Raw genomic sequence first — 17,539 nt, forward strand, 5'->3', positions numbered from 1 at the left:
TGGATTCCTACAGAAGCGTTCCCACAGCGACACACAGAAGCACACACACATTCTCTAACGGAATGATGGAGGTTGTTTTGCTGACGTAGCAGAAATTGTTAAACTTCAGCCTGCAGCAGCACACAGTACTGTAGTAGTACTAGTTCTAGTACTACTATTACTACTTCCGTTAGTACTACAGTACTACCATGGTACTAGTATAGTACTGCTATTTATACTACAATAGTACAGTAGTGCTGTAGTAATACTAATATCAGTACAGTAACAATAAGTCAAGGTCATTTTCTTCATGTAGCACATTTCATTACAATCTAATATGAAGCTATCTTAGCTTAGCATTAAGAATGTAAACAGATAGAAACAGTTAGCATATCTTAGCGTAAAGACTTGAAACAGAGGGAAAGCTTACTGGTTAGCTTGTTGATTTAAATGTTATCCCCCCCCCAGAAGTGACCCCTGTGCGTTATTTCAGAGTTTTATTTAAGGCTTGATTTGTCTGGACCGATGGAGTCTGACGACTGGTTATGCAGCTGCAGCTTCCCAGTGAGTAGCTTTAAGATTTCTATAAAAAAAATTTAAAAAATTAAAATGTGTTGAGGGAATTATTTCCATTGAATATTTCTATTGTTCTTGTAACAGCCACATGATTTTATTTATTCACTAAAGCCCCACTCAGATAGACTGAACATCACAGGTCCTGAAAACAGCTGCGCAGGCATAAAATAAAAATGTATCTTTGTTGTTGTGATGGTTTTATTGTGATGACTGTTTCTGATCAGTCTGTTAGAGGAAGCATGAGCTGTTCACACTTCATTGTAGATTTGACCAGAGACAGACACTAAAACCTGAGCTTCAGAAAACTGAGAGGTTTCTGCACAAAGGCGAACATCAGTGTCACTGTATGTCAGATAGTAGCCAGTTGTTTTAAAGGTCCCAAATTGTAGAAAGTGAGATTTCCATGTCTTTTTTGATCATAAAGCAGGTCTGGGTGCTATATAACTACTGTGAAAGTATCAACACGCTGAATACATGCAGAAATGCACACAGTCCATATTGAGAAACTGTGCCTTAAAACGAGCTGTCAGGATGGCCCACTCGGACCCACTGCCCAAACTTCTTTTCTCGTTGTTTTAACTTTATTAACATCACAATCCCAAGCGGTTATTCCGTCACTGAGCTCGCAAGATACAAGACAGATAAATGTTGAGGAAACACTACACAATTGCTGGATGTCAGGAAGCCAATATATCATTGCAGAGCCTTCCTGAGAAAAGTAATATTAGAGACCAGTTGCTAAAGTTTATTTTTTCTAAAATACCAGAGCATTTTATTTGACCGTCTGTTCGGCTCAATTCAGCACCAACTGCTTCCTCAGTCAGTTACAATACAATTCTGGTTTCTCAAAGAAGCCACTGATCAAGGATACTGCCGTCCCCACATTGGGGACATTGGGCTCGGCTACAAATCCGCAGCCTGTAAGTAATCCAGTAATATATTTTATGTTTCATTAAGGAGGCACCTTAATCTGAAGTTATAACATTTGCAAACGTTGCATTTATGCGATGCTAACGTAAATGTGTTGCTACTAGTTTTGATAACATAGCTGTTAACTTAAAGTAACTTGCCTAACAGCTTCACCCTGAACGACATGTTAACCAAAGAAAGGACAAACGTACGCGCTGTCACACTTTTGGTTCTCACAATGCTTTTCCCACTCTTCTTTGTTGCAGGACTTTGGCCACTTCACTTGTGGTTGGTGGATCAAGTCATGCTTACCCTAGCCTCCTTTTAAACTGGGAACACTCTGTGTTGCCTTTTATGCATCAGTTATTGATTATTATCAATAATGAGTCTAATATCATTATAAAAATACACTGTTGTTTTTGGAAGGTTTGAATGAAGCTGAATTAAAAGAGCAAATACCTTTATCAATTTTATGTTTATTGGTCGTAATTGATAACAATTATCTGTGACTGAGTGAAGCAGTGAACAGGCGCTGAGCTGAAGATAAAAAGATATCACATGACCTTCTTATTTCTTTGAATTTCATTTTTCATGTGATGTTCTGACATGGCGGTCTTCATATCCAGGTGTTCCAGTAAATGATGCACTGTGCAGTAACAACAGGTGTACAGCAGGTGTACAGCGACTGGTGTAAAACACGTGTATAGCAGGTGTAGAACAGGTGTAGCTCACATGTACAACAGGAAACAGGGAAGGATTCAGATTAAACACTGACTCAGTCTGGGACCAGGGACTGAAAAACTTAAGACTGAATTTTTTTGTTAATTTCAAGTTAATTCAACTTAATATCTAGTTTTAATTTTCAGACTATTAAATTTATAAACATGAGTTGTTATAAATGAGGTCTTTTGACTTGAAACGATGAGTTGAATGAATGAACACCTGATAGTTCACTCAGCTTATTAAAAGAAGTTTCTCTATAAACTCATTAGCAGACGTGGTGTAGAGTCCAAACTGTGAAGGTTAGTGTTGAATTTAGTCACGACCCATAATCTTGTCCAAATAAATACAAATGTGTGGTTATTGAAATATGCAGATCAAAAGGCAGTATTAAGATGGTTAACTTTTATAATCCATGCCAGTCACTAACTATGGAAATGTTCCATGAATTAGCATGTGAGAATAGTAACAGAAATATGGTGCGGAGACTTAAATGCTCACAACAATTTATGGTGAAGCGGTTATACAGACAAAAATGGACAAGGGATTGAAGACCTGCTAGACGACAGTGTTATGGGTAGACTGGTTTTCCCTGTGTTCTGCTCTGTTTTCCCTTCCTCGTGTGTCTGTCTGTCCTCCAGTTGTTTGGTCTCCCTCTGTGTGTGTGTGTTTGTCTTTGTGTTGTCTCCCTTTCAGGAGCTGGGCACGGCCACTGGGATCCCTCTCCCGCCAACTCACCTTCACGGCTGCTTCCAGTCCATTAATCAACTCCCTCATCTACAGCTGTATATAAACCCAGCTCCCCAATCTTCGCCAGATCGTTCAGTCACCTCTTTGGTACAAAGCTCCAGCCCACTCCCGTTTCCAGTCACGCTCACCTCCTTCCTTGTTGCTAGTCATCTTCAGAACCATCGCACCTGCTCCTGCCCAGTTCCTCCATAAGGTTCATCGTCGATACTTGTCCTCCATGTGGTCTACAGCCAAGACTCCCTCACCTGATCAGCTCACCCTGCTCTGCTCGCCAGTCTCTGCGAATCCCCACTCCTATTCCCCGCTCATCTGCTCCCCAAACAATAACCTCCCAAATCCTGGATCTTTGATGAAAACTTTCACAACCCGCTACTGCTGTTTCTGAGAGTGTGTTATGCATTTTTGGTCCAAGACTATTTAAACCTAACAGTATGATTGTTGGTTTGTTTGAATAACTGAAGTCGTACAAGGATGAATATATTAAGAAATGGGATCAGAAGCTTAGATCTTACATAAGTGAGTGCTCATTTATCAAGATCTAGTGAATGGAAAGTCTCGAACATCTCCATGATTGGTAGTGATTACTTCCCCATTTTAAGCGCTTTAAATATAAAGGCAACTTCAGAAAAAGGTCATTCTCAGAGTAGATGGTGCTTTCCTAAAGCTAAATGGGACGAATTTAAGGAAGGTCCTAAGGTTAGGAAACTTATTAAATCTACAAAGAGAAATGCATGGAGGCAATTTTGCTCAAGAATAGGAAGGGAAATCCAATTAAAAGAAGTATGTACAATGTTAAATAAAATGAGTGGGAAAAGTACATCTGTACAAACTCTAGTTCAAATTGGTGGTAAACAGCGATAACTAATGAGGAAAAGGCTCATTTGCTTGAGAAAATGTTGGCAAGTCTTCAGAGCGGAACCCATCTTGTGGACAGGCATAGACAGAGGAAAAGAGAGATGGGAAGAGAAAACTCAGAAGTGAACTGGATCAGAGATAGAATGGACTCTTGTCTGGATTTAGAATTTGTAACTTTGAGCTGAGAAGGGCCCTGGCTGGAAGTGGTTATGCTACTCATGGACAAGATAAAATATGTTATACGATGCATAAACACTTACATGACAATATTTTGAATGTTATTTTAGATTTGATTTCAACAAGATCTATAATGAAGAAAAACTCCCTAGTGGGTGGACAAATGCTTAGGTAATTCCTTTTGTTAAACCAGGCAAGGATCCAGCTAAAGCAGGTAAATAAAGACCTGTAGCTTTAACATCACATTTATGTAAATTAAAGGAAAAGATGATTGTGAAAAGGCTATATTACCTCATAGAGCATAAAGGATCTCTAAGCCCATATCAAAGTTGATTCTGTAGAGGTAGATCCACTGTAGATGCTTTAGTCAAGATGCACAATGATGTAGAAAAATACCTTCATATGAACGAAGTAGCGGCAGTTGTAAACTTAGATAATGGAGGAAAGATGTATAACTGGATATTAGATTTTTTTTATCACATCGTACTTTCAGGGTTAAAGAGCGTTCAGATATGTCTAGTGAGTTAAAAAAAAGAAAATGAAATTCCTCAAGGAGTGTAATTACCCTATCCTTTCAATATAATGATTAAGGATATATTTAGGGATGTAAATAGAGATATACTACTGTAAATTCCTCACAATATGCAGATGATGGTGCAATCTGGAAAAGAGAAAGAAATGTTAACCATGGGATTTAAAATCTTCAGCGTGTTTTACAGATTGCTGAAAGTTGGTCATTTAACTGGGGTTCCATGGTTGCAGTTGCATATATATAACATAAGACACACTGTGAGCTGTGCAGCAAAAACTGTCACCAGGGAAATGGTTTGACACAGTAAAAGATTAAACCACAGAAACAATGAGGATCTGTGCTCTCTGGTGAACCAAGAGTCCAGCAGACACAGCAAAGAGATGAACTAAGAGTCAGAAGATTGGGGAGCTGGGTTTATATACAGCTGTAGATGAGGGAGTTGATTAATGGACTGGAAGCAGCCGTGAAGGTGAGTTGGCGGGAGAGGGATCCCAGTGGCCGTGCCCAGCTCCTGAAAGGGAGACAACACAAAGACAAACACACACACACAGAGGGAGACCAAACAACTGGAGGACAGACAGACACACGAGGAAGGGAAAACAGAGCAGAACACAGGGAAAACCAGTCTACCCATAACACTGTCGTCTAGCAGGTCTTCAATCCCTTGTCCATTTTTGTCTGTATAACCGCTTCACCATAAATTGTTGTGAGCATTTAAGTCTCCGCACCATATTTCTGTTACTATTCTCACATGCTAATTCATGGAACATTTCCATAGTTAGTGACTGGCATGGATTATAAAAGTTAACCATCTTAATACTGCCTTTTGATCTGCATATTTCAATAACCACACACAAGTAAAAATTCTGAGTCAGATCAACTCAAAGCCAGAAATTAAGAAATTAAGTCAGATTGTTTGTTTCTTTTTTACAGTGAGATTTGATGATGTTTGTAATCCTGTCTTCTCTCACATGAAGGTGCTCCTAACAGAACCAGTTGATAACCAGTGTGGTGATACTGGTTATTCCGGATCTCTGATCTTAGATCAGTGAAGCAGGTGTCAGACTGAAGTGAACTCTCTTTATGACACAGGTCTGAGTGAAATGTTGAAGAAACAGCAGTGATGTGACCTGCAGCCTGACGTCAGGACGCTTCCTCTGTATCCTTTAAACTTTCATAATATTTTTATTATTTATTTTATTGAACCAAGATTTCTCTTCATGATTCAATCAAGAATTCAATCATGTACACCATTCTTTTTACAGCAGAGTCTTGTCAAGGTGAGTAGAGTCTCAGTAGTGATTGTTGTAGTTCTGCCCAGCTGCCACCAGATGTCACCACAGACACATAGTCATCATCATCATCATCATCATCGTCATCATCATCATCATTATCATTATTATAATTATTATTATTATTATCATCAGTAGTAGTAGTAGATCTTTAAGATCTATAGTATAATAAAAGTAAAAATATACAGAAATGAAAACAAAGAGGAAACAAATGTTGTTGTCAATAATGAGACAAGTAACGTCATCAGGTTCAACATGTTTGTTATGAAAAAGTACTCAGATAGAAAAGTACACATATCAAAATACTATGTCTAGAGTTCAGAATCCTACTTAAGTAAAAGTACACAAGTATCCTCAGCCTCATGTAGTTCCAGTATCACAGTAAAGTACTTCATGCAGTTCCAGTATCACAGTAAAAGTACTTCCTGTAGTTCCAGTATCACATTAAAGTACTTCCTGTAGTTCCAGTATCACATTAAAGTACTTCCTGTCGTTCCAGTATCACAGTAAAAGTACTTCCTGTCGTTCCAGTATCACAGCAAAAGTACTTCATTGTGCAGGGACCGGTCTCCTGTGTCTCTGATTCTCTCTGACGTGACCAGATCATTGATCCTGAGTCACGGAGGCTTCGGCAGCGTTTTACTGGAGGAGCTGCTCCAGGTGGAGCTGCTTTCAGCTACGTCAGAGACAGGGAGAGAGTTTAGTCCACTGGTTCCCAACCACTGGGGGTGAGGGGGGGCCCTTTCAACACAGAGATTTTTTTTGGTCTTTTTTGTGGTTTGTCTGAAGTAAGAATAGTTGTAATCCACAGGTTTAAACCTGTTTTTATTTCTCTGCACTTTTGTGCTGGTGACTGCTGTATCACAGACGTAGCGTGTGTGGTCTGTGTGTTCTCATTAATCATATTATATTTATTATTGTTTTATGATCGCTCTTTTTATCTATATTTTAACTTAAATATTGAGTCAGAGGACTTTGGAAACTAGATGATGCAGCTGAAGAATATTCTCCTCAAATGAAAATCTGAAATAGATCAAATATATATCAAAAAATCAACATCATAAAAGCAAACATACAAAGAAATCCGATTCTGATATTTATTGATCTTATATCTTATATTCCCTGACACTTGTGATCTAATGTGATTCTGAACTTTAAAACTTGACCGCACAAACTGCAGAGGTCAAAGGTCACAGACACATAGAGTCAATGACCTCCACTGTATTTACAGACTCTGAATCAGCCAATCAGTGGAGAGCACACTCTCACTGCCTGACTCTCTGCTCATTGTCTTGGTCTTCTCCTTCTTCTTGTGTCTCTGCGGCTGGACGATGCACACCAAAGGAAATTCCTGGTAAGGGCCCCCTTGTTTTATTTTTCTTCCTTCTGGTCTCTGGGACTGACCTCGGGTCAGATTCTGTTTCTGTCTGATGACTCAGTTTGATCACGAAGAGACACAGTAAGAAATAACAGAAACAATCAGGCCAAAACCTCAACATTTGCAGCATCAGTGAATCAATCAGCTCAAACTGACTCAACACACTGCTCCTATCAGACAGGTTTTATAGCTGCTTGTTAAATAATTTCTCAACATTTTTGAGATTAGAGCTGAAAGTCATTTTCAAGCATAAACAAGCAAACAGCTGTTTTCTATTTCTCTGATTTTTACAGTAAATTGAAACTCTCACCTCAGCAGGTTAATCAATAATGAATGTGTTGCTTTGTTCGGTTCCTCACTTCAACCTTTCATAATTTCATTTTTCAAGTGAAATCCATAAAGACATGTCTGACTCCTGATCATCACTTTACTGTGTCATCTGTTGATCATTAAGTCCAGACCTCAGGGAACAGATGGAAAACCACAGCCTTTATTTACTGGTTTGGTTTGGTTTCATCCTGTATTCCTGTCCAAATATCCACAGACTGAACGGAAAATAAAAATAAAAACTAAAGCAAAAGAAGAAGCAGAGAAACCACAGATTCATCCGACATGAAAGCTGCACACACAGAGACACAAATGAAAAAAATACACAATGGATGATCAGAATATGGATCAGTGCCGTTTTAATCTGCTGAGCAGTAAAGTTTAGATCTTTGAACCTGAGCTGCAGTTGAACTTTACATTTTACAGTTTCTCCAGGAAAACTCTGCTCTTGAGTCAGTTCGTGTACATCTCTGAATGTGTCTCTGTTTCCTGTGAAGATAAAAACCTGCAGCAGCAGCAGCTTTCTGTCTGTTAATCATCTCTTCATTTACACAGTACAGACCTGAACATCAGCACCTGTCTGTCTGGACATTTAGATTTTAGTGAAATATTCTTTTAACACAAACGTACATGTTTGACAGCGAGATCTCGGCTTTATTCTTTCTGGTTTCAGATTTTACATCCTCAGCCCCAGAAAATTGATGACAGTTCATTTCTAGAAACACTTTTCAGACTTTCACAGACAAAAGATGACAAACCCTGACATAACATTGAACACACGCACTACATCTACAGTGACACAAATATCTCCCTCTAAATCAGATCATGTACCCTTTATGTCCACAGCTCTTTATTGAGTCAGTGATAAATGTCTGTATTTTTGTCCAAAGATCCCTTTGTCCAGCAGGATTTTGTTGGACAACATAAAGAAAACGTTAGTCTGATCACAATTAGATTACTGTTTGGTTATTTGGTCCAATACAACAGAAAATCCTTTAAACCGTTTCAGGTGGAACAAAGCACAAATGGTTCAGTGTACTCGTCAGCCTGTAGCTTGAGATTTTCGGAATAAGGCCCTGTTAGTGATTCCCCAGTTCAGGCTGAAGACCAGTGGTAGCAGGGTCTTTGGTGTTGGGGCTCCAATCCCCTGGAACAGTTTACCAGAGGACCAGAAAACTCACTGTCTGCTTTTAAATTGTGTCTCACAACCCATTTTTACCATATGGACTGTTTAATTATTTTATCTGTAACTTATTTTATCCGTTACTTTTATGTTACTTTTACTCACTGTTTTGCCATTAATTTAACTGTTTTATGCATTATTTTATTTGTTGACTATGATTTTGTTTTTCATTGTTTTACTGCTCTCTTCTTTTTTCTTATATTTGTCCATCATTGTCCAGCACTTTGTGACAGTTGTTTTGAAAAGTGCTATATAAGTAAAGTTATAATTATTATTATTACTCCGTTTTATATCATATAATTATCTAATCCCCTATAATATCATCAGTGATCAGAGGATGTGTGTTGCTTTATTGATGGCTTTACATCTCTACTAAGTGATGTCATTATGTAGAGCAGGTTTTCCCAACACATTTTTAATGAGCCCAGCTGAAGGAGTCCCAGTGTATATACCATGACCGAGTATCACATAAAGTGCAGAGACCATGATCAGTTTGAATTTTACATCTCATTTCTGGAAACAGGCTGAAATAACATCACTGCACTGACACGTTTAAATTTTTCATGACTCAAAAAAACAAAAATGAATTATTAAGCTGTTGATGTTTCACAGTGTTGGGTGTGTATTTTAAATGTGTACCTGCACTCCACCCCATCTCATCAGCTGCTGCTCCTTCGAGGACTATAAACTGACCACTGAGTGGCTCCTGAACCAGACCAGTCACCGTCCGAAGGTGGCAGTGATTTGTGGTTCAGGACTTGGTCTGCTTGCTGATGGAGCCGCCAACAAAGAGACCTTCAGGTACCAGGACATCCCCAACTTCCCTGTTAGCACAGGTGAGTCTGACACACCCACAACGCTCCACCCAAATAGCCCCGCCCACTGCATTTTGAGGGGACGGGGGCACTAATGCAGGCGGTCAGTGGTCTGTTATTCTGCAAGAACATGTAGAATTATCGCTTTTAAAAGGTTCATGTTATTTGTGTGAAATCTCTAAATCTGCAGGAATAATGAACAATCTGATTTATTATTATTGATTATTTTCATTTATTTTTCTCTGCTGCAAGACGCTCTGCTGCTGGTGGATGAGGTTCGTCAGAGAAATCGGATAACGAGGAGAATTTAGTTCCAAACTGACGAGAGCAGACAGAGAAGAAGTTCAGTAATTGTAAATCGTGGGGGTTAGATTTGTTCTGCTTGTTTGTTTGCAGCTGTTAAATGACAAAAAGAGAATAAAGGAAAAGTGCTTTAACATCCTATGAAATGTTCAAATGTAAATAATCTACTACACTGTTCTTAATGATACTGCTTCAGCTCATATATTATTATCTCTCTCTCTCTGATATACTGCTCTGTGTCTCAGTCCCAGGTCATGAGGGCTGTTTGGTGTTTGGGACAATCGAGGACACCCCCTGTGTCTTCATGCAGGGTCACTTCCACCTGTACGAAGGTTATTCCCTCTGCCAGGTGAGTCCTCATCCCTTACAGCACTGTCCTCTTCATTTAGAAAAGAACGCCATTAACGACCAAATCACCATATTTAAATGTGAGAGTTCAGGTGAGAACTGAGCTGTTTTGCTGGCTGTGGATCATCACAGCTCAGAGAATTAATGCAATAATAATAATACTAAACACTAAACCATGCGGCTTTACCAGCCGCTAACTGGGCACAACATTTACACTGTCCTGAAGCCTGAAGCTTGACTTGTCCCCCACAGAGTCACTCCCCTTGAGCTGTGTGGTGGGATAGGTCCAGTGGCCTCTGGTAATTCACTAACTGTCCACTGAGCCCTGGGTTGGTTTAAGTTCATTTAAGTTAACAGCATGCCATCAGCACGACAAATGTCACCTGTAACCATAAAACCGAGGCCATACCATACGCTGTTCAAATTTAGATCCATTTTAGCCCTGAATTCTTTGTCCCTGACAGGTTTTAGAACCAGGCTGGTTTACTGACAAGGTTTTTTTAAGGTAACAGTCATTTTTAGGTCGGGAAGCCTGATTAATAACGTGAACAATCAACAATTTGACTTTAAGACAATTAGATGGATCCCTGGCAGGTCAGTCTGAAGTTTGAGCAGATCTGAAATCAGATTACTGTTACAAACTGAAGGGGGCATGTTTTAATATCACTCCACTAGTGTTTTATTTGTGGTGTTCAAGCTGTCAACAGAAAAGCCTCAGATGTGTGACTTCTCTCTGTAGCTCCATATTTTTATTTTTCCTCTTAATTTCTGTTCATAATTAATTCAATTAAATTTTATTTATATGGCACCACAGAGGTTTTGTCAGAGCACTTTTCATGTAGACTAAGTCTAGACCAGGACTCTCTATAGGTGTATTTACAGAGACCCAATATTCCTCCATGATCGAGCACTTGGTGACAGAGGCAAGGAAAAACTCCCTTTAACAGGTAACAGAGAACAACATTGACCAACAGTAGTGCAATGCAGGTTCCACATAAAGATGTATAATAATAATAAGACTACTAATAAAAATAAAAAACACAATAATAGGACTAATAATAATCATGATTAGACTAAATATAATAATAAAGATATTCATAATGATTGAAGCAGTGGGTGTTGAGAAGGATCATGGGGGCAGTAGGTGGTTTGCAGTTACAGATTCAGCGCCATGTATATTATCTCTCTCTCCCTCTTACAGTATATACTGCCTAGTTGGTAACAAGCATTGATGGGATATGAATTTGTACAGATGGAGAGGGAGAGGAGGAGAGAGAAGCTCGTTGCATCATGGGAAATGCCCCGGCAGTCTAGGCCAATAAAAGCATAACTAGGGGGTGGTTCAGACAAGCCTGTGCTGGCCCTAACTGTAAGCTTTATCAAAAAGGAAGGTTTTAAGCCTACTTTTAAACATGGAGAGGTTTAAGATCAGACAAAATAATGCTGCCTTTATGTCTTTCTGTCAACATTGCCGAGGATGCGACTGTCTTGTTTGAGTAAACTTTATTGGAATTGTCATTGGACAAACCAAGGTTCAGTGTTTACATCCAGTGTGAGCTCCACATCATGATCGATCAGTTGACCTGTAAACTGTGAGTTTAAAGTCTCAGACTCTGGCTGAGCAGAGAGGCTGATTACAACTTGTAGTGAGTTAATACAGCACACAAGATCGCATGGTGTCTGCCCACCCGGACATGCAGTGTCTGTTTGGAGGTTTTGGGTCCAAAGGGTCCTGTGTCGTTTCTTTGGGCTGAGCCTGGCTGGCCACGGAGGATTAAACCCAATCACCAGGTTCTCTCAGGGGAGCTCACTCCCAGGTCTGGCTCTAGGAGAGGACCCAAGTCTCCATAATTCAGGAGAGGTAGCTCCCAAAGTTACCATTACAGCCCTCACCTGAGACCAGTTTGTCTTGGGTAAAGGTAACAGAAGCTGCTGCCCCTGACCACACAGCTGCCATGGTCATGGAGGCTTAGCATACAAACCCCTCCACTGTGTTTAGGTTGTGATTCGCATAGGGGAACTGTCTTCCAGCCTCAGGACCATCAGTATTTCTGCTCTTTGCAGATGATGTGGTTCTGTTGGTTTCATCAGACTGGGACCTCCGTGAGCACTGGGACAGTTTACAGCTGAGTATGGAGCAGCAGGGAGGGAGTCACTGCCCCAAGTTAGGGAGTTCAAATATTTTAGGGTCTGTTCACTAGGGTGATTGGTCCAGCGTCAGCAGTGATGTGGACTCTGTATTAGATCTGATACAGACTGTATCAGACTGTAGTGGTTGATCGAGAACTGATTCTGAAGGTGAAGCTCTGGATTGAGCAGTGGATCAGTGTTGTAGTCCTAAAATCTGGTCTCTGGGTAGTGACTGAAAGAATGCGACGGTGGATCCAAGCAGCTGAAATGAGTTTCCCTGGCAGGAGGCCTGGACTCAACCTTATAGGAGGATCATAGAGGAGAACTACTGCTCCTTCTCCTGTATAAAGGAGTCAGCTGATCAGGATCCAGTAGGATCCTGCTTCCCTGTGTAGGATGAGACCCAGAACTGGACGGATTATGTATCCTGTGAGACCTATCTATTTACTCGTCTGTCTGTCTGTACCTGTCTACATGTCTGTCTCTGCACCTTTCTGTTTTTGTACCTGTCCCAGGTGACGTTCCCTGTGAGGATCTTTAAGCTGATGGGGGTGGAGTCTGTGCTGGTGACAAACGCCTCAGGAGGAATCTGTCCGGACTTTAAGGTCGGTGACATCATGATCATCAAGGACCACATCAACCTGCCAGGATTCGCCGGTCAGCACCCACTGTGTGGGCCTAACGATGAGCGGTGAGATGGGAGGACAGATAGTCAGACAAGAGAGACAGACAGACAGACAAGATAGAGACAGACAGACATGAAGACAGACAGACAGGAGGACTGATATCTTCTGTATGAGCACTAAGATTAAATCAACTTTATTAGTGTTACAGGTTTCCCTGTCTGTCTGTCTGTCTGTCTGACCATCTGTCTGTCTGTGTTTTGGGATCTTGTCTGTCTGTCTGTCTTCATGTCTTTCCATCTGTCTTTCTCTCTGTCTGACTGTCTGTCTGTCTGTCTGTAGTTTTGGGATCAGGTTTCCCTGTATGTCGGATGCCTACAGTAAGGATCTGAGGCGGTTAACATTGGACGTTGTCTCTGAGCTCGGCTGCAAGGATTTCATCAGAGAGGGAGTTTACTGCATGGTGAGCGGACCAAACTTCGAAACCATTGCTGAGGCCAGAATGCTGCTGATCCTGGGCTGTGACTCTGTGGGTAAGACAGGCAAAGAGACAGACACTCTGTCTTCAGTAATTGTTCATTTAAAGGGAAACCCTCCCACTGAGCTTGTTAATAATTGACAAGTCTTATTGAGCCTCATCGTTGAGTCAGAAGGGAGAGCAGTGTTTGGCTCTCAGTGGGAGGATCATTGGACTGTTGATCAGATCACAGATCAGATCCAAAAAGAGAGTTTTAAAATCATTATCCATTCTTTGATGAACTGTTAGAGAAGCACAGCAGGAGTTTCCTGGGAGTTGCAGTGTGGAGACCTGATGGGTCTCATTCTGTCTCGTGATTCAGTATTCAGTCGGCTGTTTTTTAAGACTTACCAGGGTCTGAGATATTTCAGTGGATCCATTGGGAAGTTCGAGCAGTTATTAAGAATGGTTTAGGATAATTAAGGATTGCCTCGGGGTCCTGGAAAAGGTTCTGCAGTTGAGGAGGATCTAGAAGTCCTTGCAGTGTTCAAGGGTTTCTTGAGCCAAATGGTAAATGGACTGCACTTATACAGGCTTTTCTAGTCTTATCAACTACTCAAAGTGCTTTACACTACTGCCACATTCACCCATTTGCACACAAATTCAAACATCGTATTCAAACAGACTCACACATACTGACTGCACAGCCATCAGGATAATTTAGGGTTCAGTATCTTGCCCGAGGACACTTCGACATGCGGACTGGAGGAGCCGTGGATTGAACCACGCTAACCAACCTTCCGGTTAGCAGATGACCCATTCTACCTCCTTAGCCACAACCGCCCATTTTGGAGGTCTACGGTTTCTGAAGTGGGTTCTATGACCTTTTGAGAAGGTTTAATGGTCTTTTCGAAGTTTCTAGTTTTCCTCGGGAAGCTTCATGGGTTCCATGATCTAGGGGTTCAAAGGGTACACGAGGGATCCTTGAGAAGGGTCTAGAATCTTTGAGTTTCTAAGTGTTTGGAGTTCACCAAGGAGTATCTGAAAGTCCCTGCAATGGTTTAGGTTTCCTTAAGAAGGATTGAACATTTTTTGAGAAGATTCTAGGGTTCCTCGAACAGGGTTTATGTGTCCCTTAAAAGTGTCTAGGGTCCTTTAGAAGTTTCTGGAAAAGGTTTTTCCTTGATGAGGATGTATAAGGCCTCACAATATTCAAGGGTTCTTGAGCTGGATGGGTCCTTGAGGAGGAACAAGAGTTTCTAGAGTGGGTTCTATAGCTCTATGAGAAAGGTTTAAGGCCCTTGAGGTGTTCATAATCTAGGGGATCTAGGATCTAGGGGTTCTTGATTAGGTTCTAAGAGCCCATAAAAAGATTTCAACTGGTCCTTTAGCAGTTACTGGGGTTCCTTGAAGAGGTTCGGGGACTGGAGAGATTTCTCTGGTCTTGGTCTTCAACAGGGTTCTTTGGTTGACTTAGGAAGATCTAGGGGTCATTGAAAAGTTTGTAGGGTTCCTTGCAAAGGGTCTAGGGTCTTTCCGGAGTATCTAGAGGTTTTTGATAAGGTTTTATGGCACCTTGAGGAGGTTCCAGTGGTTCTTAAGGAGGTTTTAGGATTGTTGAAGAGGATCTAAAGTACGTGGAGAAGTTTCTACTGGCCTTTTAGGGGGTTCTAGGGTTCTGTTAGAAGGGTCCATGGGTCCTTGATGAGTTCAGGGTCTTTTTAGAAGTTTTTAGGGGTTCTGGGGTTCTTTGAAGAGGTTCTAGGGGGTTCTTGATTAGGTTCTAGAGGTCATTAGGAGGTTTCCATAGTCCTGGAGGGTCTGGGCCTTTTACATGGCCTTAGACATCCTTCAAGGGGTTCAAGGGGTTCTGGACAGGGTTCTGGGGGTCATTTAAGAGGATCTATTTTTCTTTGAGAAGGGTGTAGCATCTTTGAGGAGAGTCTAAAGTCCTTGAAATTTACTGAAGTAAGGTGGTTCAGCTGAGTTCTCGGTTGAGAACCACCTTGTTCTGCTCATCTTCAGAATCATGTCTTATTTTTCGGTAACATCAGCAGAACGAACATCACAGGATGAAGACATGACATATTTGTTTCTGCAGGAACCAGAACATCAGGAGGTTCTCATTATATATGTCAGCTGATTAAATAACAATGAGACAGAATGGAACCCTGCAGCTCAACAAACTGCTAAATACAATCACGATGGTTAATGAAGTCACATCTTCTCCTGGTGTGTTTACCCCGACTTTTAAATACCAGCAGTGTTCAGTTCTCGCCTCCTGCTGACACTGGAACCAGTTAACATAACTGCTTTGATCAGGTGGTAAATATAATGAATGAGTTTATTTGTCGAGGTGCAATAGATGGTGTTAAATTTAGAGGGTAATTGAATATTCTGTTTTAGTATTACTGCTACTATTGATATTCAGTTCATTTCAATCTAGGAGGCATTATGGCAGAACCTCTACAGTTCCCACAGTGCAGTTTGCCATAATCCAAAATGATGTAAACAAAAACTACACTGAGAACAACTTTGGAATATTTAAGTTAAAGTGAAAGTTATAGAACTTATTTGGTGAATGAATGCATTCCCGTTCATTTTCTTCTTTGACCCTATCTTTCCTTTCTTCTATTCAGGTATGAGTACAGTTCCTGAAGTGACGGTAGCGAAACATTGTGGACTCAGAGTTCTTGGTTTGTCCCTCATCACCAACAAGGTCAGTTTTCAAAATAACAACACCATCCAATGTGATGGCTGTGACAAAAAAAACACAACAATAAAAAACTCACAACTAAAGAAAAAACATAAAATTTAATTTCCTGGTAGAGATTTTACCATCAAATGTTAACCTGGCCATGAACTGCAAGTTATTTTTTGCCTCTATTTCCAAAGTGGAAAGCGATAGGAAAGTTAGGGGAGAGGGATAGGGGATGACACACCACAACGGGGCTGGTCTGGATTCGAATCAAGGCTGTGGCAATAAGGACTCAGCCTTAATGGTACACTTTACTAAGTGAGCTACTGGGGCACCCTGACCCTGTGGGCTGTGAGATGGCTGTGACATGGCTGTGTGACAGCAGTGACGTAGCTTTGTGATGGTAGTGTAACTGTAGTGACGTTACTGTGTGATGGTAGAGACTTGACTGAGTGACTGCTATGATGTGGCTTTGCATTGGCTGTGACATGGCTGTGTGACGGCAGTGACGTGGTTGTGTGACAGCGTTGACATATCTGTGTCGTGCTCAGGTGTCTCTGGACTACAGTCGGGAGGAGAAGGTGAACCATGAGGAGGTTCTTCAGATCAGTAAAATGAGGGCGGAAGTTCTGCAGAAACTTGTCACCACCCTGATCTGTCGCTGCCAGCAGCAAAGCATCAACACCAACTGAAAGCCAAACAAAACCAGAGTCAACCCCACCAGCTCTCTCGTCACGGCCAACGTCCACATCTCTGTCCAGTGTCTGTAGATGTCAGTATGCAGTTGGTTCTGGTGTTTTCAGAGTAAACTGCGGTGAAATGAGAGTCTGAAACTCAGTTGTATGATTCTGCTGCTGATGTGTTCCATCTGTAAACTTTGAGTTCCCAATAAAACTTTAAAAGAATCTAATTAAATATCGGTTTAATATCGAAAATGTCAGTGTGAGTTGTTTTATCATAAGTATATGTTGTTCTCTCCTCTCTGTGCCTGAAGGTTGATGTCATTTCACCTGTTTATTGTTTCATGATGATTGACAGGTCATCAGGGCCTCTGATTAGCTGCCTGCTCTACTTCATCACCAGGTGATGAGGGCTAAGAGCCAACTTCCTGTTTATGTGATTGTGGTGTGATGGACACCAGATGGAGAGACAAAGAAAAAACTTGTTGTGATAGACAAAAATCAGGAAGGAGAGGGGGAGATAGGGAGGGTAAGGAGGTGGTGGACATCGAAAGGAGGAGATAGAGAAGGTAAGGAGGTGGTGCGGAAGGAGAAGAGGAGAAGAGGAGAAGAGGAGGTGGAGAATCTCCTCCTCTAGCCGACTGTAAGAGGCCAAATCATATATATTGTTTAAAAGCTAAAATCTCCTCTTCCTGATTCATGACACCTGTGAACGGAACCTCGGATGAAACTCTGTGTGGAGGCTGCTGGGAGTTCATTGAGTTGACCTGAGCTTTCAATTCAACTCTGACTTCATACAAACATTCA

The 17,539-nt window shown here is 41.1% G+C and overlaps 1 protein-coding gene across 1 annotated transcript; it reads left to right on the forward strand.

The window, feature by feature from the left end:
• Nucleotides 1-6,502: 6,502 nt before the first annotated feature.
• Nucleotides 6,503-16,933, forward strand: pnp4b (purine nucleoside phosphorylase 4b). The gene is made up of 8 exons (XM_040116821.1): nt 6,503-6,518; nt 7,022-7,144; nt 9,342-9,514; nt 10,042-10,145; nt 12,790-12,965; nt 13,240-13,430; nt 15,994-16,073; nt 16,604-16,933. Exons 2-8 carry the CDS (start codon nt 7,122-7,124, stop codon nt 16,742-16,744), a joined length of 888 nt encoding a protein of 295 aa, XP_039972755.1. The 5' UTR covers nt 6,503-6,518; nt 7,022-7,121; the 3' UTR covers nt 16,745-16,933.
• The last annotated feature ends 606 nt before the right edge of the window (nt 16,934-17,539 follow it).

The sequence above is a fragment of the Xiphias gladius genome, chromosome 22, assembly GCF_016859285.1.
Source record: "Xiphias gladius isolate SHS-SW01 ecotype Sanya breed wild chromosome 22, ASM1685928v1, whole genome shotgun sequence".
NCBI classification, from domain to species: Eukaryota; Metazoa; Chordata; class Actinopteri; order Istiophoriformes; family Xiphiidae; genus Xiphias; species Xiphias gladius.